Source organism: Gracilinanus agilis, chromosome 6, assembly GCF_016433145.1.
Source record: "Gracilinanus agilis isolate LMUSP501 chromosome 6, AgileGrace, whole genome shotgun sequence".
NCBI lineage: Eukaryota > Metazoa > Chordata > Mammalia > Didelphimorphia > Didelphidae > Gracilinanus > Gracilinanus agilis.
This window is the reverse complement of record NC_058135.1, coordinates 121,592,463-121,620,222: the sequence shown is the minus strand read 5'-3', so window position 1 is coordinate 121,620,222 and position 27,760 is coordinate 121,592,463. Positions and strand designations below refer to the sequence as shown.

The 27,760-nt window shown below is 33.6% G+C and overlaps 1 protein-coding gene across 4 annotated transcripts in view; it reads right to left on the bottom strand.

Moving 5' to 3' along the window:
* The window catches only part of LRBA (LPS responsive beige-like anchor protein), a 686,065-nt gene that overhangs the window by 581,562 nt on the left and 76,743 nt on the right, over nucleotides 1-27,760 (bottom strand). For all 4 annotated transcript variants that reach the window (XM_044680734.1, XM_044680732.1, XM_044680733.1 and 1 more), the window contains exons 2-12: nucleotides 23,307-23,538; nucleotides 22,997-23,097; nucleotides 19,481-19,576; nucleotides 18,721-18,842; nucleotides 18,507-18,633; nucleotides 17,172-17,291; nucleotides 14,868-15,014; nucleotides 12,770-12,967; nucleotides 12,166-12,299; nucleotides 8,694-8,802; nucleotides 8,207-8,359 (exon numbers count right to left, since the gene is read on the bottom strand). In XM_044680734.1, coding sequence (XP_044536669.1) covers nucleotides 8,207-8,359; nucleotides 8,694-8,802; nucleotides 12,166-12,299; nucleotides 12,770-12,967; nucleotides 14,868-15,014; nucleotides 17,172-17,291; nucleotides 18,507-18,633; nucleotides 18,721-18,842; nucleotides 19,481-19,576; nucleotides 22,997-23,097; nucleotides 23,307-23,538 — 1,539 coding nt within the window. The remainder of the gene's footprint in view (nucleotides 1-8,206; nucleotides 8,360-8,693; nucleotides 8,803-12,165; nucleotides 12,300-12,769; nucleotides 12,968-14,867; nucleotides 15,015-17,171; nucleotides 17,292-18,506; nucleotides 18,634-18,720; nucleotides 18,843-19,480; nucleotides 19,577-22,996; nucleotides 23,098-23,306; nucleotides 23,539-27,760) is intronic.

The window sequence follows — 27,760 nt, the reverse complement described above, 5'->3', positions numbered from 1 at the left end:
GTAGAGTAACAAGAAAATGAAGGTAAAGAGAAGCTGATATCACTATGTTAATTGCCTCAAACATCCACCTTGGTGTAAGCAAGAGGTAAGTCTCAAAAGAGTCAGTCACATGGTAAATCTAGTATTTTAGAAAGATTAATCTGGTAGCAGCAATGAATGAAAATCAAAAACCCTGGATTCAGTTTAGAGAATACAACAATCAAGGTAAGATAATGATGGTTTCAATTAAGATGCTAGAAAAGGAACAGGAAGGGAAGTAGAAAAGGGGGTGGGGGGAAGCAAAGTATTTAATAACTAGGGAGTCAAGAGCAATGTCAAAAATTAAACCATTCCTCATTCTTTATTCAAAGTGACTATCATTTTGACTAGTCTCTACTTTAAATAAATATAGGAAAAGGTAAATAAGTGGTAAGATACTGTCCCTTTCATTTGTGGCCAATAGGATTACTAAAAGCAACCAACCATCAATTTTGGAGAGAGAAGTTTCAATTGAATGATGAGGTTGGAAGCTGTGTTGGAAAGTTAATGGTAACTGATTTTATGTAAATGGCTAGTATAGAGTAAGCACTTAGGAACTGAGCAAAAAATAGCAGGAATATAAAACTAACTAGAAGGTTACCTCTAAGACTATAACAAAGCTTTTGAGCTGAATACCCAGAAATCTTGGTTATCCTTATACCAAACTGCAGGGAGTGAGCCAGATGTGGTCCCTTGAAATGTTCTATCTGGCCATGCAACATTATTCCTAATCTGACGAATACAATGAATAGGATACAATACAATAAAACTTTGAAAGAGTTGCCTTAGAAACAGACTGACAGATGAGCATTTCCTTTCCTTTGGCCCCCTCTTTAAAAAGTTTGCCCATCACTGCCTTATACTAAGAAAGTACCCAAACCTACTAGCCTGAGTCAGGTCATAGAGGTAAATGGGGTATAGATAGAACATGAGATGTCATACCTACATTTGTAATGGATCAAATTTGTATGGACCAAATGAAACAATATTTGAAAATTATCTGACACAGTTCCTGGCAAATAATGTATTTAATAAGTATTTGTTCCTTTCCCCAATTAACTTCAGATTAAATTCAAATTCCACCATATTTCTGGAGCACATCAATGAGGTAACAGATGTTGATAACATATGATATGAAAGCTACCTTAATATCAGTTACCATTCCTAAAAAGAAGGCTGTTAAGCAACAGCAATGTAAAAAAGTGGGATGGTAATGGGATAGATAACCAAGGACAAGATTTTGTTGAAATATGCAAAAAAAATTATCAAGTTTTAAAATTTGGTATATTGTAAGTCATCTTAATTATGTTAACAGAGACAAAACAACTCTGCAATTATACTGATTAGTAATAAAAGCAAACTACTAAGTTAAAGGATTTTTAAATGTTACTTAAGATCACGTTGGAATGAAAATAAGTCAGAGGTCATGGCAAAGAAAAAGGTCATATTTAAATTAGAAGATAAAAAGATACAACCTATAACTGACTGCTTTGATTGTTTCCAAATGGGAATCAGAGAGAGCAGCTGTTTCTCTCATTCACTCCTAAAAAAAAACTATTTTAAAATAAGACACACTGATCACCAACAAAGGCAAAGAAGTTTATGGAGGTAAGGCAATATTTTCATCTAACAAAGAGAATAAATCTAACCTATATGTTTCTAGAATGAAGAGCAACAGAGGAAAGGAGCAAATGTTGGAATTTTTTAGATGTCAGATCCTGATCAGTGCTACCCCTTTACTGAGATATCACCAATCAAAGAAATTTCCACAAATTGAACATATTCTATGATTAATCTTAATGTGCAAAGTTAAAACACAATATACATTCATGTACATGAGCTCACAAATGGCAGCAGATGGATACAGGCCACATATTTTAAATATCTTTGCCTCTGACCTATCAACTTCAACCATTCTCCACACATCACAGGAAATTTTAAAGTATATGTAATTTTAAAGTATATGTAATTCCCTTTTATGTAGCCAAAGTTTGGCCCCAGACAAGATTCAGAATCTCAACACCATATTACCCATGGTAATTATAACTGTTCTACTCTTCATTCATGTTGCTTTAAAATGGAAAGGAGCTGTAAAAGAGGGGTTGATGTCCTGGCTTTCATAAACCCAACAAGTTTGTAGTTAAAGTTCAGGAAATTTCTTAACTCAGATACAAAGGGAAAAAATTTCAATAAACTTTAATAGCATTTTAGTCAATTATAAGTGAAGGCCATCAACATTATTCTGAGGAAGGAAAACAAACCACAAGACTGCCAAAAGAGTCACTGACACACACAAAAATGTTAAAAACTCCTTGAACAAAGATAGAGAGTGTTGAAATGAAGATCAAATCTTGGGTCTCACATTGAGTAGTTTGGATAACTCATATCTTATTTGTAAAATATAGATATTAATTGTGCTACCTCATAGAATTCTTGTGAGGGAAATTCTTTATAGATCTTAAAGTTCTGTGTAAGTATAAGTTATTAAAGAAACATACTGCATAGCAGACAATTTTTAGAAAATCCACTAGTTCACATTGCCTATGTTTATTTACTTTGTATCAGGTTTTATAATAATACAAATGAAGACTGGGGCATAGGTATAATTGGTGTAGGAAACACCTTCAAATGTTGTACTTTCATGAGTCAAGTCTTGATGTTAATAGGGAATTATAGATGTACTTTTACATTCACTATATTTGTATGTGATGTGTGCAAGAAGTTCAAATATGGAATAAAGCAATAATCAGACAGTCAATAACCAATTATTAAGGATCTACTATGTGCCAAGTGCTGTGCCAAGCACTGGAGATATAAGAAGATACAAAAGATAGTCCCCTATCCTTGAGGAGCTCACAGTTTAATAGAGAAGACAATAAGCAAACAATTGTGTGCAAATAACAAAGGACAAATGCAAAATCATTTTTAAAAAGAAGGCATTAGATAAAGAGAATTTCAAAATGGCTTCTTATATAAGATTTAGTATGGAGAAGGAAGATGGGGAGTGCAAAAGAGAAAAAGAGAGAGAGAGAAGGATAATACCTGAGTTGTGACCCTAGTGCACTGGGAAGATAGTGGTAACCTTGATAGTAATAAGGAAATCTGAAGGTGAGGGGAGTTTTTAGGGGAAAAGATACTGAGTCCAGTTTTGGACATGTTCAGTTTAAGATGTCTAGTGTACATCTAGTTTGAAATATGTGAAAGAAAACTGGAGATGTGATAATGGAGTTCAACAGAGAAGTTAGAGAAGGATGAGTAGATTTGAGAATCATCAGCATAGAGATTAGGATTAAATCCATGGAAGGTGATGGAGATCACCAAGTGAATTAGTATGGGGGCAGAAGAGAACAGAGCCCCAGAAAAAGCCCTGAGGGCTTCGAGGGCATAACCTGGAAAAGGATCCAACAAAGTACATTAAGAAGGAGCAGTATAATAGGAAGGATACAGCACATGTTCCAAATAAAACCTAGAGTGAAAAGAATATCAAGAAGTAGAAAATGATCATATCAAAGGCTAAGGAAAGGTCAAAAGAATAAAGATTAAATGAGAGTATTTTTGAGGATGGGGGAGACATGGGCATGTTTGTAGGCAATAGGGAAAGAATCAGTAGGGAGGGACTGAAGATAAGTGACTGATAGAGTGGAGATGGCAGCAAAGTCAAAAGGAACAGAATGGAACAGGATTGCCTGTGGAGTTAGAACTTGATAAGGAGCAAGGCTGCCTCTTTGTGGGAAACAGGTGAAGGAGATAGGCATATGAATAATAGGATATGAAAAAAAGGGAAGAAGATGAAACTGACAGGAAATGGGCTCAATTTTTTTCATAAAATATGAGGCAAGGCTGATTGGATGGGTGAGCCCTGGGAGATCTGAAGACATAAGAAAAGATGTGAAAGAGACACTATGAAAAGTAGGATGGTGAGCTGATAAGGGAAATGTAAAAAAAATCCCTTGTGCTCCAGGCCCACTTAAGACTGCATTACATCATTGTGTAGTGCAGGGGCCATCAACCTTTTGACCGTGAGAGCCATAAACGCCACATTTTTTAAAATGTAATTTCGTGAGAGCCGTACAGTGCTCACAGTGCGTTCCTGTAACAGCGCCTGAAAAAAAATTGACTTTATGGCTCCTGCAGAAAGAGCCATACGTTGCTGACCTCTGGTGTAGTGGAACCAGTCAGAAGGGTTGTGTGATTTTCTCCATTTTCATTCAGCACCAATTGTGTAGGAGCAAAAGCAGTAAATAGCAAGAGTTCTCCAAACTTACTAGAATACAATCAGTATATAAAGAAGCCAGGGATTCAAGAGAAGATGACAGAATAGAGTTGAATTGGTTCACAAAAGTCGAAATGATAAAAAGCAGAGTGTAATGGCCTGTGTTATGTTTGTAATAACAGGGATATTGGGAAGCTAATGGTCTGGCCAGGACCAGATGCCTGCAAAACCCTCTTCTCCCACACAGACAGGCTTGAGTAAGTAGGGAGGGGGTTAGGTACTTCTTGCTCTCAAACCCCTCCCCCTAAGCAGTTGGTTTTCAGTTGAAGATGGAGACAGGGCAGTGTGTCTTCAAGCAAGATTTAGCAAAGGCAAATCTTTAATGATGTTCCCTTTCTCTAACTTATATTCCCACAGGTCTTATTGGGGACTGAGTAGAAGCTAGATATCTTGTTAAGGACTGAGAAGGATCTGACTTCTTAGGCTGGCAACTGACAGGAACCAAACTTAATGGCTGCAGTGAGTATCCTCAAATAATACCCAGACACAGCTATTAAAGATAAAGTTATATTGATAAAAGAAGGAAGGGGAAGGCAAGAGGGGGTAATTAGGATTTGGATAAGAACTGGGAAGCCCTGAACTGTCAGGTAGAAGCTGTTGCCCCCCCCCCCGGAAGGAGTGACAGACCTTTAGCTAAGTTGCCCTCCAAGATAATAGTTATTATTTCTAATGTCTAAATAACTAAATATTTATTATATTGATACTGGAAAGGTCTAATCCTACTAGACAGGCAAACTCCTGAGTAGAAACCACAATGGCTTTTGCCACTATGGTCTCCCAGGCAAACTCCAAATCAGAAACCGTAAGCAGAAAGATCTGCTCCCCTCAACTCCCAGAAATCAACTGTTTAACTCCCTACCAGCTGTCCCCTCACCCAAAGTTCTCTGGGGGGGGGTCCCCTGAAATTCTGGGTGAGGCTTGACCCTGTATTTTGCAGGAATTCCATCCTGCCATTTTCTACATTATACCTGGGAGAGAACTGAGTAGTCAAGGGATCAGAGAGGTCAGGCAAAGTGAAGAATAATACAGTTTGTTAAGGGAACAGAGAGGGAAAAATGGAAGGACAATATTGTGGTCAGATAAGGGGACTTAAGGATTCTTGAATTTTGAAGTGGTGAGTTGGTGGGTATTGGCAAGATCATGAATCTCACTATCTGGGTAAGGCTGAGATGATGAAGAGCAGTAGGTCATGGGAAATAAATTGACAAAATGAGTGGTTAGGGTGTTGAGAGAGTCAACATATATGTCAAAATCACTTGGTATGATTAGTTAAAGAGAAGAGAAAATTTGTGAATCAGATACTGAACTCCTGAGTAAGAAAGGAGATTGACCTGGAAGTATGAGACAGCAGCTACTAGGATTTAGTTTAGATATGGATTGCATCTCTTCCTCAAAAGAGAAGTTACTGAGATATGAAGGGAAGAGGAGCACAAAGAGGCAATAGGGATATTCTAACTCTTCTATATCAATCAGTGAGCAAAAGAGAATGAGTAAAGGTGCAGCCAGTATTAAAAAGGGTCACCAGGGTGGTTGAGTCATCATATTCGTGATTGCCAGAAGATGGGAGGAATAGGAGAGAAAAGGATTTAGGCTGAAGAAAGTTTGCTGCTTATGGAACAGAGGGCACAGTAGAAGGAGTAGAAAGCATTTGTTTGGGACTTTGGGGGAGGGTTGAGAGGGATGGGAATAAGAAATCAAGTGTTGGGAAATGGGGAATGAAGTGTGACTGATAACCAACAAAGGGTTCAGAATAACTGGGATGTCTAGGGTATAACCACAATCTTATAATTATAACTATCTGAAGAAGTGGTATCCAGAAGTGGATACCCTAGTTAAAAGAATATAAGTAGATCAGGGAAATATACAAGAGAATCAAGACCCAGAAACAAATGAACACCACTCTTTGAAAACCCAAGAACATAATCAACTCAAGAGGACTTACACCTATCTGAAAAAAAATGCTGGGAAAACCAGAAAATGGCTAGAAAGAAAATTGTTATTAGATCATATACCACAAACAGCTCCAAATATATACAAAACAAAATAAAAAGTCTATAAAAAGAATGAAAGAAAATAACTTTCACATACATAAAGGAGGAAATTCTTAAAAAAGGAAAGTAAATCTTAAAAGACAGACTAGATTATCAGATCCATAAGATTTAATCTTTAAAGGCTTTTATATGATATCTGAAATAACAGAAGTTGTCAGTTTTCTGTATCAAATATTTCTAAAGAAAACTATCCAAGAAATAGGGAACTGATATAACTAGAACAAACCATCCCCAATAAATAAGTGATCAACTGATCTGAAAAGTTTTCAAAAGAAATGCAAATTGTCAATAACTTTATGAGAATATTTAAAATAACAATAGATAACATTTATGTAGTGCCTTTAATGTTTAGAAAGTGCTTTACAAATATCTTATTTGATCCTCACAACAATCCTAGGAGGTAGGTGTTATTATTATCCCAGTTTTATAAAAGCAGCCAGAGATTAAGTGACTAAAATAGGATCATACAATTAGTGTCAGAGACAGGATTTGAACTTAAGTCTTCCTGAGTTTGAGTCCAAATCCAATGTTTTACTTTAAAACTGAAATTTCACTTCGGACCCAACACACTCTCAAAAGTTTGTTAACATTACCTAGAAAATAGGTAATGTTAGAATATGGACATGTAAGTTGTCACAGCTTAGTTATAGAAAACTTAAAATTCAGAAAGAAAAGTGATTAAGTTTTCAAATTGTTTTCCCTATCAATTATCTGTGACTACTAATGCCTTTTGACCTAGCAATCCCATTATTAGGCATATTCCCCAAGAAGATACAAGTTAGAAAAAAAAGGGTCAATATGTATCAAAATATTTGTAGCAAAACTTTTTTAGAGGACACTGTTGGAACAGTGGATAATATGCTGGGTCTGGTGTCAGGAATACCAAAGTCAAATCTGGCCACAAACACTTAAGATGGCATTGTTACCCTGGGAAAGCCACTTAACTTGTATCTACCTAAATTTCCTCAAATTATAAAATGGAGAAAATAATAGCACCTGCCTCCTTAAATGAAATAATATTTGTTGAAAAAAAGTATTTAGCACAATGCCAAGCAGTTGGTAGAAGTTATTTAAATGTTTATTCCCTTATCCTTTTTCTTTTTGTTGTACTAGAAAACTGGAAATGAAGTGAATGCCATATGAAATGGGTGGATCAAATTGTGACATTAATTTAATAGACTATTAATGTCCAACAAGGAATTATAAATATGAAGAATTTGGAGGAACATGGAAATCATTTTAAGAAGAGATGCAGAGGGGAAAAAAAAGCAAAACCATAACAATATGCACAATAATTACAAAAAATAAAACACTAAAAGATGCCCAAATTCAGATGAATTACAATGACTAATCCAGATACTGAATGACACACTTCCTGCAACCCCTCAGGAGAGAGGAAGAAGACTATGGGTACAAAATATTTATATGTTGTCAGATTCTATTTGATTTTCCTGAAATGTTATCTTAGTTTAAAAAATATGGCTAAATGGGGGATAAAAGACATACTGGAAAATTATTCTTTTAAGCAGTATGACCCCAATTTAAAATATGAAGTTGTCTAATATTAGTAAACACAATTAGATTTACTTTAGTTTAATGTTCTCTCACTAAGCAAAATTGTTTTCAAGTTACATATAAAACAAAGTGGTATTCCATCTTCTAGTTGAAATTTTATTTTATATTCCTACAAAAATAGTCCAATACCTAGTAATTTTTTCTTTTACAAAACAATCTATGCTCGTCCAAATATGCTGAATAAACTTTCAGTCTACAAATAAAATCTCCCTCTCTGTACAGAATTACAATTATATAAAGCAAAAAAATAAGAGAAACAATATATTAAAATCATCAAAGCCCATTTTACCTTGGCTGGGGTATGAATCCATATTGCAGGATTGAGAAGGATGTGATCACACAATTGTTTCAGAAGTGGTACTCCATTATGCAGACTACTCAGGTATTTTGAAAATGCCAGACAAAGTTCAAGTACAGCTCTACTGACATGGCATTTGGAAGACTATGTAATAGAAAAAAAATTTATTTTATTTTAATAACATCAGACAACTATTTTGAGGTAAGAACAGGTAAAACATAGGTCTCCTAAAAAACAGTGCTATGCTCTAAGTTACTCCACACATCAGAGAGACAATGGAATTCTAAAGCAATCATTCATCAAAAGTCACAATTCTCTTTGGATTGTATGAGGTGCAAGAGAAAAAATATGAAAATCTCAATTAAACTACTTTAACAAGGAGGCCTTATAAAAAAGGCACTCAACAATAAAAGTCTATGGCCTGTAAAAGGAAAAAAGAAAAAGAAAAAAGAAAAGCTCTAAGTAAATTGTGTCTTACCTTTTCAAGGCTGTATCCTATGACCAGGAAGCCCTTAGAGGAAAGCATCTGTTCTTGCATAGCAATGGAGTTTTTCAACAACTCCATGATAAAAGCCAATAGGGTAGAGCTAGAAAAGTGAGGAGGAAAAAAATTATAGTACTATCAGGGGCATGGAAGTCACAGAACTTTCAATTAAATTTTAGTAAGAAGGAGGTAAGGATAGAGAGAAAGTATCAGCTCACTAATGCTTAGGGTAAATTTTTTTTTAAAACAGTGTAGTTTCAGAAAATAAATGATATGTTATGTACTGGATAGAGGGATGACTTAAAAGTCAGAAATACTTGGATTTGAGCCCTACCTCCTACACATTACTAGCTTTATGACTGTGTAAATCACTTAATCTCTAACTAAAACCACATTACAGAGATGCTGGGCTACATCAGCAGTAGAAGAACTTCACATCAGGAGTTCAATCTAGAGGTCTGGATTCACAGAAAAATAAGCTTCTGAAGTAAAAAATATGCATCGCTGACTCACTTCAACCATATATATTACATACATTCCATGCAGGTAAAACCATTCTTTCATTACTGTTTCTGATTATTTTAATTCTCCTTAATCCCATACATACCCTCCCCAAGGCTTCTCCCAATAGCAAGAACTTCTTCCCTAATGCAACAAGTCCTTCAAGTATCTCCTGTAAGTCTACCTCTTCTATGAATCTATCTCTAAGTATTTGTAATATTACCTCTCCTATTTTTCATCTAAACTTGGCAAATACAATGTTTATAAAGAAAAAATCTCAGCAGTTTAAGAGAGCAATTGTCTAGCACCCTTAAACATCAGGTATCTTTACAAATCAGGTACCTCCTCAATATACTTGCCAAGACAGAATTCAAAAACTTATTCAATGGTTAGCACTGAATTGGACAACACTGGACATTTCCCAGAAACCAATGACTGACTAGAAGTGAGGCTATGAAGTGAAATAAGTGCAATTAATGCAAGATGAGAACCTGGTACATTGACCTATTCTACATCGTCAGTCCTAACTACTATATGATTACATTTTAATGCCAGGGTCATTAGGCAATTACTCCATTACCAAGTCAGACTTAATTCATGTAAGTACAAATAAGTAGTAGCAAATTAATACTTTATCATGGAAAATGCTATAATAGATGTTCTTCAGCAATCAAAGAAAATTAAGGTATAATCCCTGAGGATAAAATGTTATGAGGGGTTGCACCCTCATGGTGACTCACTCCAAACCAAAACCATATTGTAAGACTGCAAGTCAAAGTTATTTTCAAATGCAGAAATGACTTTACTCCCACCATCATTTAATGTTCACTTAAATTTCACAACTATTTTATTACTTCATGTGTAAGCAAGAACTTCTTTACTTTTTTCTATAAATATGTAAGAATAACATTGTTAGCATGTCTTCATATTACCAATAAAATCCAGAAAGCCATAGAAAGGTAAATTTCATTTAAAATACTTGAGATTTAACTGCCAGAACACACAGAAACCATATGAAAACAATTACAAAACACCACACAAATATAGATCAAAACAAAATTCATCTAGAAAATAGATCAAGAATATCAAGAGAATTAATTTTAAAAATGTGAAAGAAGGAAGCCTAGCAATATCAGATTTCAAATTTGAAATTATCAAAACACTTTGGTACTGGAAAAGAAATAGCTATTGATTAAGGGAAAAAATAGATATAAAATATATTCAAGTAAATGCTCACAGTAATCTAGTGTTTGATAAATTCAAAAATTCAAGCTAGTGAGTTAAGGGCTCATTATTTCATAAAAACCTCTGGAAAAAATGGAAAGCAGTCTGGCATAAACTAAGCACCCAACACCTCATAATGTATATCAAAAAAAGTCAAAATGCATTCACAATTTAGACATAGAGGGTGATATCATAAGCAAATTAAGGAAGCATGGAAAAAATTACCTGTCTAATCTATGAATAAAGAAAGAGCTTAAGACCAAATAAGAGACAGAGATGATCACAGGAGGAAAAAATGGATAATTTTAATTACTTGAAATTAAAAAGAATTTTATCAAGAAAACAAATGCAACAAAAATTAGAAGGAAAGTAAGAAACTAAGGAAAACATTTTAGAGTAAGTTTCTCTGATAATGGCCTCATTTCTCAAATATAGAAGAAAGTGACCCAATTTTTAAAAATAAGAGCCATTCCCCAAATGATAAATAGTCAAAGGATACATTCAGTTTTCAGAAGAAATCAAAGTTATAAAAATACTCTAAATTAGTAATAATTACAAATATGCAAATTAAAACTCTTGGATACCACCTCACACTCGTAAGATTGGCTAACATGACAGAAAGGGAAAACAAAAAATGTTGGAGGGGATGTGGAAAAATAGGTACACTAAAGCATGATTGGTGGAGTTTTGAACTGGTCCAACCATTCTGGAGAATAATGCCCAAAGAGTTATGAAAACTGTGTATACCCTTTAATCCAGCATGCTACAACTGTCAAAAAGATAAAAGAAAAAAGGAAAAGGACCTATATGTACAAAAATTTTGATAGCTCTTCTTGTGGTGGTAAAGAATTAGAAACTGAGGGTATGCCCAAAAATTAGAGAATAGCTGAACAAATTTAGGCATATGAATGTGATGGAATATTATTGTGCTGTAAGAAATGAAGAGGATGGTTTCAGAAAAAAAATTGAGAAGACATATGAACTTATGTTCATATAAACCTATGTTAAATAAGAACTGGAAGAACATTATATACAATAACAACAATATTGTAATGGCAATCAACTGTGTAAGACTTAGCTACTGTGACCAATAGAATGATCCACAGCAATCAGAAATGACTCATGAAAAAAATATTAACCATCTCTTGAGACAAAACTGATAAACTCTAAGTGAAGACTGATGCATATTTTTAAACTTTATTTTCCTTGCTTTTTTTCACAATCAGACTAATTTGAAAGTTTGATTTACATTATTTCATATGTATAATGGGTATTGTATTTCTTTCCTTCTCAATAGGAATAAAAGGGGTACATGGAGGGAAAAAATTGGGGAATGAAAATAAAGATTAAAAAAATTAAGAGAATAACATTACTACATCTTTGAAAGAATTCTGATCAACACAAAGATGAGCCATAATCCAAAGAACCAGAGATGAAGTATGCTACCCAATTGCTGAGAGAGAAATGATACACTCAGAGCCAAAAATACGCTGTGTTTAATTATGTGTATTTTTACAAAGGTTAAACCTTTTTTCGTTAGAGTAGAGGGGGAAAAAAAGAGTAGATTTTTGTTATTTTTAAAAACATCCTCAAATTTTACTCCATAATTGCTACAACTATAATGTTCTATAGTTGCTATCTTTCTATTTAAAAAGGAAAGAAAGGCAAATTAATTCTACCCAGAAGAAAAAGTTGAAGAATTTAATTCCAAAACAGTTGAAATTATTTTAAGGATACCCACCAAACAGATGTGTCAGCCTGGTCAGATGAATACTGTTTATAGTCCAACTGTGCAAAGAGAGGGAAAAGCACCTGTACCCCTCCAATCGAGTGCATAGCACTTTGGATAGAATGAGTCAAAACTGCTTTCACATCCTGATGGAATGGAAAGCACACAAAATTAATATAAAATTACTTTTATTACTACTGTTAAAATGAAAATACAATTAGAATGGCAGAAATGCTTTATAGTAAGTATTAGATTTAGTTTTATAAATAGAATCAGCTATATAAATAACTATGTAAATAAATAAATGTAAATAGAAATATTTTTAAGGGATAGAGCACTGGACTTGGAGTCAGGAAGAATTAAGCTCAAATTTGCTCTCATACACTTTCTAGCTGTGTAATCCTGGGCAAATCACTTAAACTCTATTTGTCTTAATACACTGGAGAAGGAAATAGCAAACCATTCCAATATCTCTGCCAAGAAAACTCCATGGACAGTATGGTCCAGGGGGTCATTAAGGATCAGAAATGACTAAGTGCCTGAAAATTAACAATATAAACACCCGATGTTATCTAAACAATGCCCATTCAAAAATATTCTGAAAAGCATATCATACCTGGAGCATAAGAGCATGAGGTGAATGAACAAATATGGAAGGGTTATCCTTGGGTGATGATTCAAGACAAAGTTGGGCATCAGTGGCCCGCGGATTATATGTGAACGCAATAGCATTGGAAAGTTTACCATCATAAAGCAAAAGTTTGTGATGTTCCGCAAGGAAGAGGTCACTTTCTGCTTTGAACTTAAATGTTCCCTAAAAAATAGTATTGAAGAAAATTTAGGATTGTATGTTGTAAAGTATGAATCAATAACAAACCAACAAAATTAAATAATTAAAGAGATGCATAACTGCTAAAGTTTTCTACTGACACTATTTTCTTTGCTGGCTGTTCTAAAATAGTAATTTCTGAAATGATTGAATTTAATTCAACAAACAATAATTATTAAGTATCATGGGGCAGCTAGGTGGCTCAGTGAACAGAAACAGAAAGCCAGGCCTAAAAACAGGACGTCTTTGGTTCAAATTAGGCTTCAGATACTTTTTAGCTATGTGACCCTGGGCAGGTCACTTATCCCCAATTACCTTGCTTTACTGCTCCTTCTGTCTTGGAACTGATACTTAGTAACAATTCTAAAACAGAAGTAAGGTGTTGTTTTTTTTTAATAAAATAAAAATTATTAAGCATCAACTATTTGCAGAATACTCTGCTAGTCGCAGACAAACATAAAAAGTTGTAATAAGACTAATTCTATATTTTAAAGATGTAATGCAATTCAAATCAATAGCACTAAAACTTGAGTACAAAATATTTCATCTTTAGCACCATGTATAACAGCATAACAAAACAAAAATGAAAATACTCCCAAGACTAACCAAATACCAATAATGATGACAATTTTTGAAAGTCTTTTAACTATAACTACTTGAAACACCAAGAATAAATTTTAGTTTACATATATGGAAAGGGTATCAAGAATGTCAAAATAATTTTTATTTAAAAGGTTATCATTAAATTTATCAGCTTAATTTATTTCATTCTCATAAAAATATTGCCTCCTAGAGATTATTTAAAAAAGGAAAATGTTTGAAAAAACAAAATAGTTCAAAAGCTAGGGTTTTTTTTTTTTTACCACTGATATAATTTCCTTAACTTAAAGCAGCTTGAATGGAAAAAAATCTTAGTAGAAGGTTATATCTCAGTATCTTTGAGCTAGTAGTGATCTCTAAGAAAAATAAAAACTACACAAAAACTGAGAAAAATGCATCTAAACAACATTTCCTTTCATTTTTATTTTAAATAACTTGAAAATAAAATTTAATCCTTAACTTCAATTCATATGCACACCTTAACAAGAAATGGTAATTCATATCACTTCTGCCTTGCTCTTCAAAACAGAATACCCACTTTTAAAAAATAAGTTAATTCTTTTCAAAACATTATTATCTATAAAGTATCAAGACATACTCTTTATCAAAACAAACTTTAACTTACTTTATTATTTTAGCAAGCATGTACCATTTCAGAAAAAATAAACTTAATTTGTAGGAAAATTATCTTTTAGAAAGATATAATTTCCTTCCTTATCTCTTTTAATCAGAGCTATTTTTGCAGATCAAAAGCATGCTATTTTTCACATCAGTGTATTTACAGTTTTACTTGGGGATTTTGGTTTTGTGTGTGTGCTTTTACAATAATGACTAATATGGAAGTGTATTTTGCATAATAATAAAAATAAAATTAAAAAAATGTTTGTAACTCTATATATTTCACTGTATAAAGCCAAATATAGGACCAATGATAATTGGTCCAATAGTAACTCATTATTTACCAAGTATTTTATCATGATATAGGTTACTCAAGACCATACCAGTACTCATAACAGGGGACGGTAGGGTGGCTTAGTGGATTGAGGTTCAGGCCTAGAGAGCAGATCTTGGGTTCAAATCTGGCCTCAGATACTTCCTAGCTGTGTGACCCTGGGCAAGTCACTTAACCCTTATTGTCTAACCTTTACCACTCTTCTGCCTTGGAACCATATAATAAACTTTATTAAACTATGACTTTATTCAAGGTCTAAAATATTCACATTTTCAAAACAATACTCTAATTGTTCAAATATGTTAGACTAGTTAATGTAAAATATCTAAGTACCTTGTATCCCAACCCTAGTTGATAAACAGCAAAAATCTGAGCAGCATTGAGAGCTTCACTGAAAAGGTAAACAGCTGTCATTTGCCCACAAAACACTCTATTGGCATCTGCTGTTTCTGAAGATCCTAAAAAGCATTTGTCGAAAGTCTGTAAAAAAACACAACAGGAGTTTAAATTAATCATAATGAAAGTGAAAAGTTATATTTGCTGGTAAGGTTAACAGAAAGCTCCTTGAAGTCAGGGACTTTTCTTTTGTTTTTGTTTTAGGGGCATGAGGGTATCTCTAGTGCCTACAACAGGGCCAGGCAGATACCAGTCACTTAAGAAATGCTGGCTTATTCTTATTAGAATCTAGTTTCAAACATTAGTCCTGCTAAATTTCACAGAAGCAGATACAATAAATGTGCTTCATATTTTTCTCTTATTACTACAGATTCTTATCTTTTTAGTAAATCACAAAATCATAAAACCTCAGGGCTATTTAGTCCAATTGTGTCCCTAAAAAAGTAACCTCTCTAAAGCATAGCTCATAAGTGATTATTCAGACTCTGCCTGAGGTCTCAGAGAGAGAGATCCCATTACTGGCTTAAGGGAGGTGATCCCACATTTGAGTGGATCTAATTCTGAGAATTATTTTCCAAACATTGAGCTTACATAACCTTCTTTACAATTTCCACCTAATGCTGCTACTCCTACACTCTGGAGTCAAATCCCCATTCCGTGTAGCAATCCTTAAATAACTGAAAATATCTATTATAATTCATACTTAGTCTTGACTCTTCCAGAATAAACATACCAAGTTCCTTCATCTGAGTCAGGCATACATAGCATGATCCCTATCCCAAGGTGGTCATACTATCTTGGACACTAGGAAGTTTATGACTGTCCTTCCTAAATAATGACACCCAGAAGAAAAAACAATGTAGCATAAAGGGGTGATATATTAAACTCAAATCCTTACTCTGAAAAGGATGTTCACACCACCCCCTAGTGACCTTAGGTATGTCATGTAATCTCTCCAGGCAACAGTTCCCTCATCTATTAAATGGGAATTGTGGTAGGGGGCAGCTGGGTAGCTCAGTGGAGTGAGAGTCGGGCCTAGAGACAGGAGGTCCTAGGTTCAAACCCGGCCTCAGCCACTTCCCAGCTGTGTGACCCTGGGCAAGTCACTTGACCCCCATTGCCCACCCTTACCAATCTTCCACCTATGAGACAATACACCGAAGTACAAGGGTTTTAAAAAAAATGGGAATTGTGAAGAAGTGGGCCTCTAAGGTTCCTTCTAGCTCTCTACCTGTAATCCTGTTCACCTACTACTGATAGACATTATGCCTCTCATAAAAAATTTTCTGTGATCTGTAGCATCAAAGGGAAGCTAAGCACGATGGATACCCCAACAGCAAGTTGCTATCATACAAAAAAAGCAAATGTATTTGGATAAAAAATATAAATGTGCCTTTACAAGTTGTCAATGATTTGTTCTCTCATTTTTACCACAGAAGACACTGTCTTTCCTTGATAACCATAAAATGACCTTGCATTCTAATTAGTTGCGTGAAGCCAAGAGGCACTATCTCAAACTAGATTCCAAATTAGAAAACACAAATAGGATCTAAAAGCATATATAGTATAGTTAAACAATTGAACTAGAAATATTAAGCCTCCAACTGTGAATTACTGATGCTATATCCTTTTGTTTTCTTTCGTCCAGGAACGATGAAAGTAGGAATTCTTAAATAGAGATTACGTATAGTGTTAGGGGGCCCCATAAATTTGGATGGAAAAAAATTACATCTTTATTTCAATAAAACTGGTTTCCTTTCTTTACCCTATGAGTTGTATTTCATGCATTTAAAAACATTATTCTAAGAAAAGGTCCATAGGCTTTGCAGACTGCCCATAGGAAACTAGAATGCGAAAAAGAATAAATACCACTGATTTAGCCTGAAATCAAACTAATAAATAGGCCTAGATATAGAAATACTAAAGTTTTATGATTCTAGGAACTATTATCATTTGGTAAGTTGATAAACAAAGCATTGCAGTCACTGAAAGTACATGCTAACCACAAATGAAGATTATCGAATTAACAGTTAACTTTCTGGCAAATTTTCTGCCCACTGACACACTTCTCTCTATTAATTAAAAAATAATATTAACTAGGTAGTAATAAATTTTTTAAATCACCCTTAAAAAAGAATATTCAAGACTTAAAATTGCACCTATCAGATGAATGAGCTTTGAAGGGTTCATATTTCTACTTTTAACTTTAATGTTTTTATTTAAATTTTGTAAACTACTCACATCACTAGTATTGACGAACCATGTTATCTCTCCATATGAAGCCAGTTCTCCATTTACATAACATCGAAGTTCACTGTTCTTCCATCGATTATAAATGTGCACTATTGTTACCATATACCACTGAACAAACAAAAATAGAAATCACTAACATGTACTAACATTTCTCTGACATAACTTTATACTGATCTGAAATTAAGCAAGATCCAAGAGTCACTCAAATTAAAAAGTTTCATATGAAAAGGTTTAGGAAAGCAATTTCTTTTATAGAAAGGTAACACAAATAGACAAAATGCTATGGTGACATTGCTAGTTTTAATAAAAATGCTATTTTCTGATTCTAGGTAAATACTGAAGCACTATTACAAATCAGGAAAGCAGGTTGTATTAAGACAGTGTCTCAATGTCTCAAATGAAAATATATGTTGAAAAAAGGTATTCTAGAAACATCATATTCACTTGATGCCTAGGTTATTTTTTTAACTGATACCAGCAAAAAGTATCCACTTTTGACAGAAGGTAAATGCCCTAAATGTCCTTGCTTGAAATGTGTTGTTAAACTTTAAACAAATGAACCAAAACTGCCATGTGAGGTAGTTTTAAAAGTTTAAGTCTATTCTGATAAGCATACTTTCATAATTCCACTATTAAAGTATCTTCCATAAGTATTTTTTCTGGGCAATAGGAGAAAGTTTTTTTCAGAAGTGTAAATTGTCATTTTTATAGTGTTCTTAAAAGGAAATGTTTAGTAATTAATATGTTGCACTTCAACTTAGTAGGGGCAGCTGAGTGGCTCAGTGGATTGAGAGCCAGGCCTAGAGACTGGAGGTCCTAGGTTCAAGTCCGGCCTCGGACACTTCCAGCTGTGTGACCTTGGGCAAGTCACTTGACCACTACTGCACACCCTTATCACTCCTGGGCCAAGGACAGCCCCTAGCCCAGATGAAAAAAGGAGGAGGGTTGGGCGTGGGGCTAGCAACCCCACCCTGTAAAAAAAAACTACATCTGCTAAAGAAACTGCAACCTAAAGTAGGGGCAGCTGGGCTAGCTCAGTGGATTGAGAGCCAGGCCTAGAGACGAAAGGTCCTAGGTTCAAGTCTGGGCTCAGACACTTCCCAGCTGGGTGACCCTGAGCGACTGTGTGTCCCATTGCCTACTGGTTGTGGCCCTATGCTCCTAGAATGGAGTCCCAGGATAAAAAAAAAAAAAAACAAAAAACTTCAACTTAGTATTCTCTCAGCAAAAATATGGAAACTACTTTTTTGCATCTTATAAATCTAAAACCATTATTTATGTTAATAATATAATTACAAAACACTAAAACAATGTACTGGATACCTTTTGTGGCTTGAAATCAAATTTCACACAATGCTGGAATCCTTTTCCTTTGGATTTTATTGCAGTTATAATCAAACAACCTCCAACAAAGTGAGCAGAATAGCCAAGTCCTTTGTTTGTTCTGAAACTACAAGAAAAAATAAATTTTTTTCTTTCAGATTTTTATAAATTTCCAAAACAAATGAACAATCCTGGCCAAATCAAAAATACATACCAATACAAATAAGGTTTATCCTTATCCACATTGATGTTGTTTACAGGATCCATTCTTAGCCAAGTATGAAAAGTAAATCCATTCTGGTATGGCCATTTGGCTATAGGAGGTAATGCAATAGCCTAGAGAAGAAGATTTGAATCACTCAAAGAACAATTACTTAGTATTCAAAGGATTTCAATTCTTAAGTACTTTTGTATAAGATACTGCATTTAAACATATCTAAAGCTAGCCAAGTTTGTCAGGTGTTGATTTTTACAACTCTGGTCTAGAGAACTGCACATTTACATGACTTACCCAGCATTACACCATCAGGATTCATCCTAAGTAGGGCCTAGGCTCAATTCCTGGCACCAAGGCAAGCTCTCTATTTACTATGAAATACTACCATGTTTCCTAATCCTAAAACAAATGCCCTACTCATGTTAGCCTCAAGAAATTAATGGATCTGGGGACAGTCCTTTTTCAGTATTAAAATACCAGACCACTTGGGCTGTATTCCTTTGGAGCATATATATTGTAAACTAGTACCAAGCATACTTCAAATAATTAGCCTAATCTTCACAAGAAATGAAAATAATACTGGTAATATCTGAGATAAAATGGTAAATATAGACTAAAGGGTCTGATGTTGAAAAATTTGGGACATGTAAACAAAGTCCAAAGGGGAAAGTATAAAGTAAGCTAATGGGAATTCTTTAAAAAAAAACCTTAAATATTAACAGAATACAAATTAGTTTCATAATTAAGAGAAAATTACCGCAGCACTTTTCCCTGGAAAGTTGAAAAAGGCGTCAGGACCATATTTCTGAGGAATGTGTTTTAACACAGACAGCAACTTCCCAGCATGAGGAGGCTATTAAAATAATCAAGATTTCATTCAACATAAAATAAACATTTAATATATATCTTTTTTAAATATACATGAGAACAACAATGTTGAAATTGAAATAAGCTAAAATACACTTTTTGGCAATTTTTTCCAATTCTTTCAAAAACAAAATATGATCTGACCAATGAGCATTCATCAAAATAGAGACATCTCAAATGATCAAAGTAAAAGTTTTTTGTTTTGTTTTGTTTTTGTTTTTTTATAAAACCTTACCTTTCACCTTAGACTCAATATTATGTATTGGTTCCAAGACAGAAGAATGGTAAGAGCTAGGCAATGGGAGTTAAATGACTTGCCCAGGATCACAAAGTTGGGAAAGTGTCTGAGGCCAGATTTGAACCTAGGACATCCTGTCTCTAGGTCTAGTTCTCAATCCACTGAGTTACCCAGCTGCCCCCAAAAGTGAAATAGTTGGGTTTTTTTAATTAATTAATTTAGAATATTTTTTCCATGGTTACATGATTCAGATTCTTTCCCTCCTCTCTTCCCTACCCCCTCCCAGAGTCAACAAGCAATTCCACTGGATTAAAAGTGAAATCGTTTTTAGCATCAATATTCTGTGTAAAATTTTCTTTGACTCCATCTATATTAAACTGTCATTTTTGAGTCATTGAAATAAAATTTAAAATGTTTATGTAAATTACTAGTTTTCTCTTAAAAGTTTTATACTTAGTCCAATCAACAGGCAGTCTGTTGGTCAGAAATTGAATGAATGAATAAATGAATAAGACTTTTAGTGTTTACTACATAAAAGTGATGCAGATAAAAGTAATAAAAATCGCTAATAATATATAATGTACTAAAATTTAGCAAATTATTTTGCATATAACATCTCATTTAAATAGCTGAGCAAAATAATCCAATCCTCAAGCAAAATAAAAGAACAAATTTCAATCTATATACCCAAATGATTATATTTTCAAAAAATCTTACTTTCCAGCCAAGGTGCTAAAAAGAATAATGACCTATAGGTGATAAAGTACAAAGGAAAGAGAGCTCAATTTTAAATCAGAGAACTTGGGTTAGAATCACAGCTTTGTCAATTAATAACTGTGTTACAGCAAGTCACTTAACTTCTCAAGGAATCAGTTCTTCATCTAAAAAATGAAGGGTCTAGCCAGGACTGCAAGTTCTCAAAGGTTCCTTACACCCAAACTTCTAAAGATAGGATCCCATCGTCTAATGAAATGTGCTCAATCTTTCCTTCAAAGTACAAACTAAGAAGATGGATGTGTTTCATGTGAACTTTCCTTTTGAAAGGTTAAAAAGTCTGATTTAATTGGATCAAATTATTTAAGAAATCACTGATTAGCATTTTTAAAAGTAGTCAAGTGATTGTTATCATATTAAGATCACCTCAACACCCCTTTAGATAAAAAGGCAGAAAGTGAAAATCTGAGTAAAGATTATATTCTTAAGTATTAAAGCACCTTTTATAACTCACTTCCCCATTAAATATCTGCAATTATCAATACCTCATTTCATTTAAGGCATTGCATTTTTATGGCAATATCAAATTCAAAGGATTATGCAGATAAGAAGAAGAGCAGAATGTAGTAATTTCTACACTTGGAATAAATCAATATTTAAGATGTTTCTCCTACAACTTCTTTCTTTAAAGAAGTAATAAATAACTTTTAACAATTACTCATTTATAATATACAGATAGTCTCTTATGGAACTAGCTAAAGTGACTTTCAAAAAATCTTATGAAATGATAAGCATTTCCCAGTAAAAGAATTTTAAGAAGATATTTTCTTTCACACAAAATCTATCAACAAACATTTATTAAGCACTTACGATGTGCTTAATACAGTGTGCCAGACACTGTGCTAAATACTGGGGATAAACGGAAGAAAAAAATATGGTCCTTGCCCTCAAGGAACCATCATTCCAATAGGAGAGAGAACATGCGAATAAGTGTGTACATACAAGATACATACAGTCCAAATGAAATGCAATTTCAAAGAGAAACACTAAGACATTTAGTTTCTTATTGCAATCAAAGGAAAACATTTATATCCCTGGCTAACCTTACTAATTTGTCCATTTCAGGTAAGGTTCTGACCCTTCTGATTATCATCTAAGAAAAGTTTTTCAAGGAGCAATGTCCCCAGTCTTGAGTCTGGAAAATAAGACTCCTAAGGAACAATATAGTTTCTTGTAAATCATCTACCTCAACTATCTGACAAGGCACCAAAAAAACTATAGGGAAAATACATACACAATCATTCAATCAACCAATGTTTAGATAGTCAATGGTGCTTGATAAGAGAATGAAAAAGAAATGGGTTTGTCTCCAATCTTGCTTAACCTTAAATTCAACTGCTCTCTTCTGAGAGGCATACATTTCTTTCATGAATCACTTCCATATACTCTGACTAATTTTTTCTTTCAATATGGCGATTGGGAGTAGAGACAGGGAAAAGGGATGTACTACTAAGGAGGGATGAGGAATGTCAATGAAAGAAGACCATTTTGAATCCATCTTCTGTCCATAATTCTAGCAATGGGCTTTGTGGGAAGCCAATAAGAGAATAGATAAAAATCTGAGACTCCTCTTTTGACCCCTTTTAAGATCCACACCTTTTCTTATTGAAAAACATTATAGCCTTCTAGGAAAACTTTAAGTTCTTAGTAAACCAGCACTTAATGAGTTAACAGCCTTTTTTCACTCAGCAGAGTAAAGCTGAAGCTGTGGGTATATCTCTCTAACTGCTCCAGGCATCCCAAGGTCACAGAGTGGCAAGCTCAGGAAAAATAACTTTTAGATAAAGTGAGGCTCATTTTTAACCTTGAGACTGTTTCTCATCCGACATTATCTTCGTAAGAAAATTCTTTGTAAAACTATAACTTTATTGTGCTTTGATGTGACATAATTTGTGTTTCTGCACAAACGCAAAGTTTCGGGGCAGGGGGTTCTTTTGTGTGAAATGAGTCTTGAAATATATATATAATAAACTCCATGCTCCTGGAGCCAGAACTGGAAGCATGAGGTAAAAGACAACTCCCTTGTCCTGTCCTTATTTCCTTATCAACTAAACTGTTCTTATCAGAGATGATAAAGAGATCTCCACAGGACTTTAACTGTGAAATTTTGTTTCCCTCCTGGTTTCACTTCATAGTAGAGGGCAGAAGAAATTCAGATGGTGGCAGAGTCTTTATTCCTGTTACTTTCCTGAATGAGTTAATATTGGAGGTACAAAGAAGATAAAAGGAACAGAAAGCAGAGAACAAACAGGAATCCAAATAAAGGAAAACTATCTGAAGACACTTGCTTGAGGTGTTTGTTTCCATTATTTTCAAAATTAACATTTAAGAAAAATATGCAACTATCAAAAACTATCAAATAACAATTTAAAAAGTGAAAACTAAATATTTTACCCATTGGCCTTTTTCTCCTTGAAGTTTACTGAAGAAGAGCTTCAGTTCCCGTACAGTCAAATTGTAGGTAGCCAGAACTCCCAACATATCAACTAAAAGATCTAAGGACAGAAGAAAAGAATAATTTTTACAGTATCATATATTTATTTTTCCCCAAAACAAGACAAACTTAACAACTGTAATGAATTTACTGACCAAGCAATTAAAACATAAAAATGAATGGGGGTTAGGGGAGGGGTGGAAACCATCATTTCAAATATCTACTTTAATTCATTTCTGAAAAATATTTTGCTGGCAAAGGAAGTCATACCTGCAATCATGTTGTCGACTTTGTCGATTCTTCTGAGTACTTGTTCAACAAGACCTACTTCAGTACATGCCTGAAGATTTCTTATGCTCTTTTTCAGAATGGCAGTAAACATACTCCATACTTCTGCTTGGCAAGTGATGTCACATTTATCCAAAAGATCCACCATGCAGATAATACTTTCACCTTCCTGGATGATAAAGTTCATTTCCAAATCAAACTGTCCACCAACCAGCTTCCAAAAGTGGAGAGAAAGGAAAGTTACTTAACTGTGTACACACACACACACACACACACACACACACACACACACACACACACGCATACACACACACGTGTATGTTAATTCCCTTTACCTCACTAGTGAATGAGTACATGCATCTTTCTTATCTCATTAGTAAACTATAGGAAAGGTTATGATCACAAAAGTTAAGTCAATGAGGAGGACAAGGACAAGCCCTTTTATAGGTATCCTAGATCCCATCCCTTCCTTTATGCTATAGCAGAGTGCAACCTTAATCATTCTTTCTCTTCTCTTCCCCCCATCTCCCCTTCCTTCTCTCATCTTCAAAATCTCCCTTTGTATTGTCTCTTTCTCAAAAGGCTTTTAAAAAATCCAAATCCCCCAATCTGTTTAAAAAAAAAAAAAAAAGAAATCTTTTCACTAGACTCTTCTAAACTGTTATATTATAAAGTGTTTAATATCTAACACAGCAGCCTACTAAATGTACTAACCATTTAAAAACTAGAGCTGAAATGTCTCAGACACTATTTTTAAAAATGATGGATTTGATAAGTATTTTTATTCAAATATACAAGGAACATTTTTAAATGCCTATTAAGGAAAAGCAACTTAACTAGGGCTGAGAAAAATAAAAAAGATAGGTAAAATTTTACTTCTAGTGACATTGCAGGGCATAAAATATATTATAATATCTTTAAAATATTATGTACTTTGCACTCAAACTTCTTTGTTTCCATCGTTATAATTAAATATCACTTTCTATCATCAAAGGCAGAGTAGTAAAATGTAAGACATGATGAGGAAGATCTGTGTTCATATCCCACCTATGATACCTTATAACACTAAATAAGATACATACATACAAGATACATATGTGCCTCAGTTTCCTTAGCTTTAAATATAAATAATATCATCCTTCATACCTACACCTGGTTGCTAAGTGGCACAGTAGATAGAGTGCTAGACCTGAAGTCAGGAAGACCCATTTCTCTGAGATCAAATCTAGCCTTACTTACTAGAGTGTTACTAGAGTTACTTACTAGAGTGACCCTAAGCAAGTTATTTAACTGCTTGCCTCACTTTCCTCATCTGTAAAATGAGCTGGAGAAGGAAATGGCAAACTGCTTCAGTATCTTTCCCATGAAAACCCCAAATGAGAGTCACAAAGAGTCAGGCATAACTGAAAAACAACGAAAAAACTATACCTACATCATAGGGTTATTATGAGGATCAAATGAGAAAATGAGTATGAAGTGCTTTGCAAAACTTAAAGGGTATATAAACACCAGCTTAATTGTTATAAATTGGCTTTATAAATTTTTACAACAGCCTATAGACAAAAAATATAAAATAAAATGTTGGTATGAGCTGAACTGAAAATGATTATGAAATTATCATTTTAAAACTAACCTATGAGAGCAAAAGAGCCAGGCCCAGGGACAGGTGGTCCTGAGTTCAATCTAGCCTCAGAAACTTCCTAGCTATATGATCCTAAGCAAGTCACTTAACCCCAAATGCCTAAGCCCTTACAACTCTCCTGCCTTAGAACAGATACTTAGCATTGATTCTAAGACAGAATTCTGGCAAGGTTTTTTTATTTTAAAAAACTAAAATAAAAAAACCTAACTTGTGATTCTATCAATATCCCCCTTATGTCTTCTTAGTAAATTCTGAAAATGTTTTATTATGCAAATTAGACACATACTCCACACCACAATACACAATGTCATGAACTGTATGATGTAGAATATAGATTGAAACATGCTTTTTCTCCTTTCTTTGTTATTCTTAAGAGTTTTTGTTATGTATTTTCTTTTGCAATATGGCTAATATGGAAATGGTTTGCATGATTACACATATAATCTACATCAAAATTTTTAAAGCAACCATTAAAAAATTTTTTTACATGTTACTGAGGTAAAATTAAAATTTAAAAAGACAAAAAAGACAAGATGCAAAGTTTAAATTACTTTAAAGTTATCTATATCAAATTTCAAATGAAAAATGTTAATAAAATTTAGTCTAACATGATAATGTTTACAGTTATGTTAAACATTGGTCTCTTCCAAACATACAAAAAAAGAGAAAGTTTAAATCAGTTATTAAATTGCTACATTTCATTACATTCCTATTAATATTAATTTGTGGACAGTTTTTCTAAAAAACATACTAAGCATCTAAAACTTTTTATTAGTCCTTGTTGGAAGTGATCTTTGTTTTAATTATAGCATCTAAAAAGTAAGGTACTAGTTTATTTTAACATGACCTAAACTTCTGATTTAAAGCACTTTTAAGCTATAGATAGTAATGAATGAAGCACAAAAAGAGAATGCAGCAAGTTGAAACTTCAGGAAAGCAGAAGTATTCTCAAACAGAATTTACTGAGGTCTAGCAGTAGAAGTATTGTAAAGAAACTGACAAAAAAGTTAACAAGAGAAAAAGAAAAAATTATATAATATTGTCCTATAAAATTGGGGGATATGGTGGGGTAGAAATAGAATTAAAAGGAATTAAAAAGTCTGAAAGTCATTAGATAGAAAAAGTCAAGAGAAATTCATCATTGACATTTCTTCAAAAAGACAGATAAGAAATAACCTCCATGTTGATGCCTAATGAATCGATTCCATTCTGAAACTTCTTCAAAAGACAATGGTTTTCAATTAGATAGGCCACTCAACAAATCTAAATTTAAAAGCAACTACTAGTATTCTACAACAAGTATATTTTATTGGCAACAGCAAAATCTAGAGATGGTTCAAACAATTTCTAAAAATTGTGTTCAAAAACATAATAAATCTATCACATAAAACTCCTCTAGTTGCAACTAAGTTAAAGAGACCTTACCTTCACCTTAACATTACCAACACCAATTCTTCTTTTAGAACCCTATGTACTTTCATCAGTAATCACCCAAAAAGCAACAGAATTAATTTTCCAAACTAATTTACTATATTTGTGTGTGCACGTGTGTGTATTTCACCAGCTTTCAAATTAAGTTTACATTCCTAGTGGAGTGTCAAGGCAAATATTTTAAATATTTCTCCATTGCTTAAAGTATTTTAAAATGTGCCTTTCAGGAAGAAAATTGATGGAGGATATTAGCACACACAAATGTATGGCATATTTGATATACTATATGTATGCATACTTATTATATATAAAAGCATGCACGGAGTCTACAGTATGTCATGTTAACCCTTTCTAATAGTTATTTGAAACTGATCAACCTTCAAAACAAAATTTGTTCCCAATGACAGGGATCATAATCCAGGTTCAAGCATTGGCTAGTTATTATCTGAGCTGTAGTAATGGCTGTGCACCACAAAATGTAATCTTCCCAAATGTCACAGTAAGTTATGAATATCTGAGCAGTCTAATGCACCTTACTAGCCATGAAATGTGAAAATGTAATCTTATTACCTTTTTTATGGTTGTATTTTTTTGAATAATGTAGCCTGGAAACTGATGTATAGTCTTTCTCTGCACTTTACCATGATTTGGTCTCCTTTGCTGTATGATACATTTTTCAAAACCATCCAATTCAGCATACTTTAGATCTAAGCCTAAACTTCATAAACAATCTTTATAGCAACCTACAGAGTAGCTTACCATTATCCTTCTACAAGTTATAGTTTAATATTCAAGACTACAGAAATTTTTAATAGCTTATTCAAAGAATTCAAGTACATAATCACCAATTTTACATTAGAAACTTAAAATGGGAAATATTTTTTTCTTTTCAAAGTAATATTCACAAAATAATTTCAGCCAAGACTAATTCATTAAAGATGATCTGGTTTTTAATTTCATAAGCATCAGTAATGAAGAGAAATTATTTCCTCTTCAAATGACACCTCAAACTGACATCCAACAACTAAAAATTAAATCATAATCTGCCACTCAAAATATTTTTCTTTGGTGCTTTGACTGCAGGCTTATTATATTTTCCCTAACTTGAAGAAAAGAATGTTAGAGAATAGGAGGTGTACTATAATCGATTTAGTAGATCTCAATCTGGCTTTGTAGATAATTAGGTTTGAGAACTTGGGCAAGAAGTTCAACCACTATACAACTTACCATCCTTTAAAATGAAGATACTGGGCTATATTATCACTATACATAAGGTCCCTTCCAAAACTGATTCTCTTTTCAATTTTTAAAAATATATCTATTTTCAAGAAGGCCTATCTATACTGTAAGTCCATTTTCAACT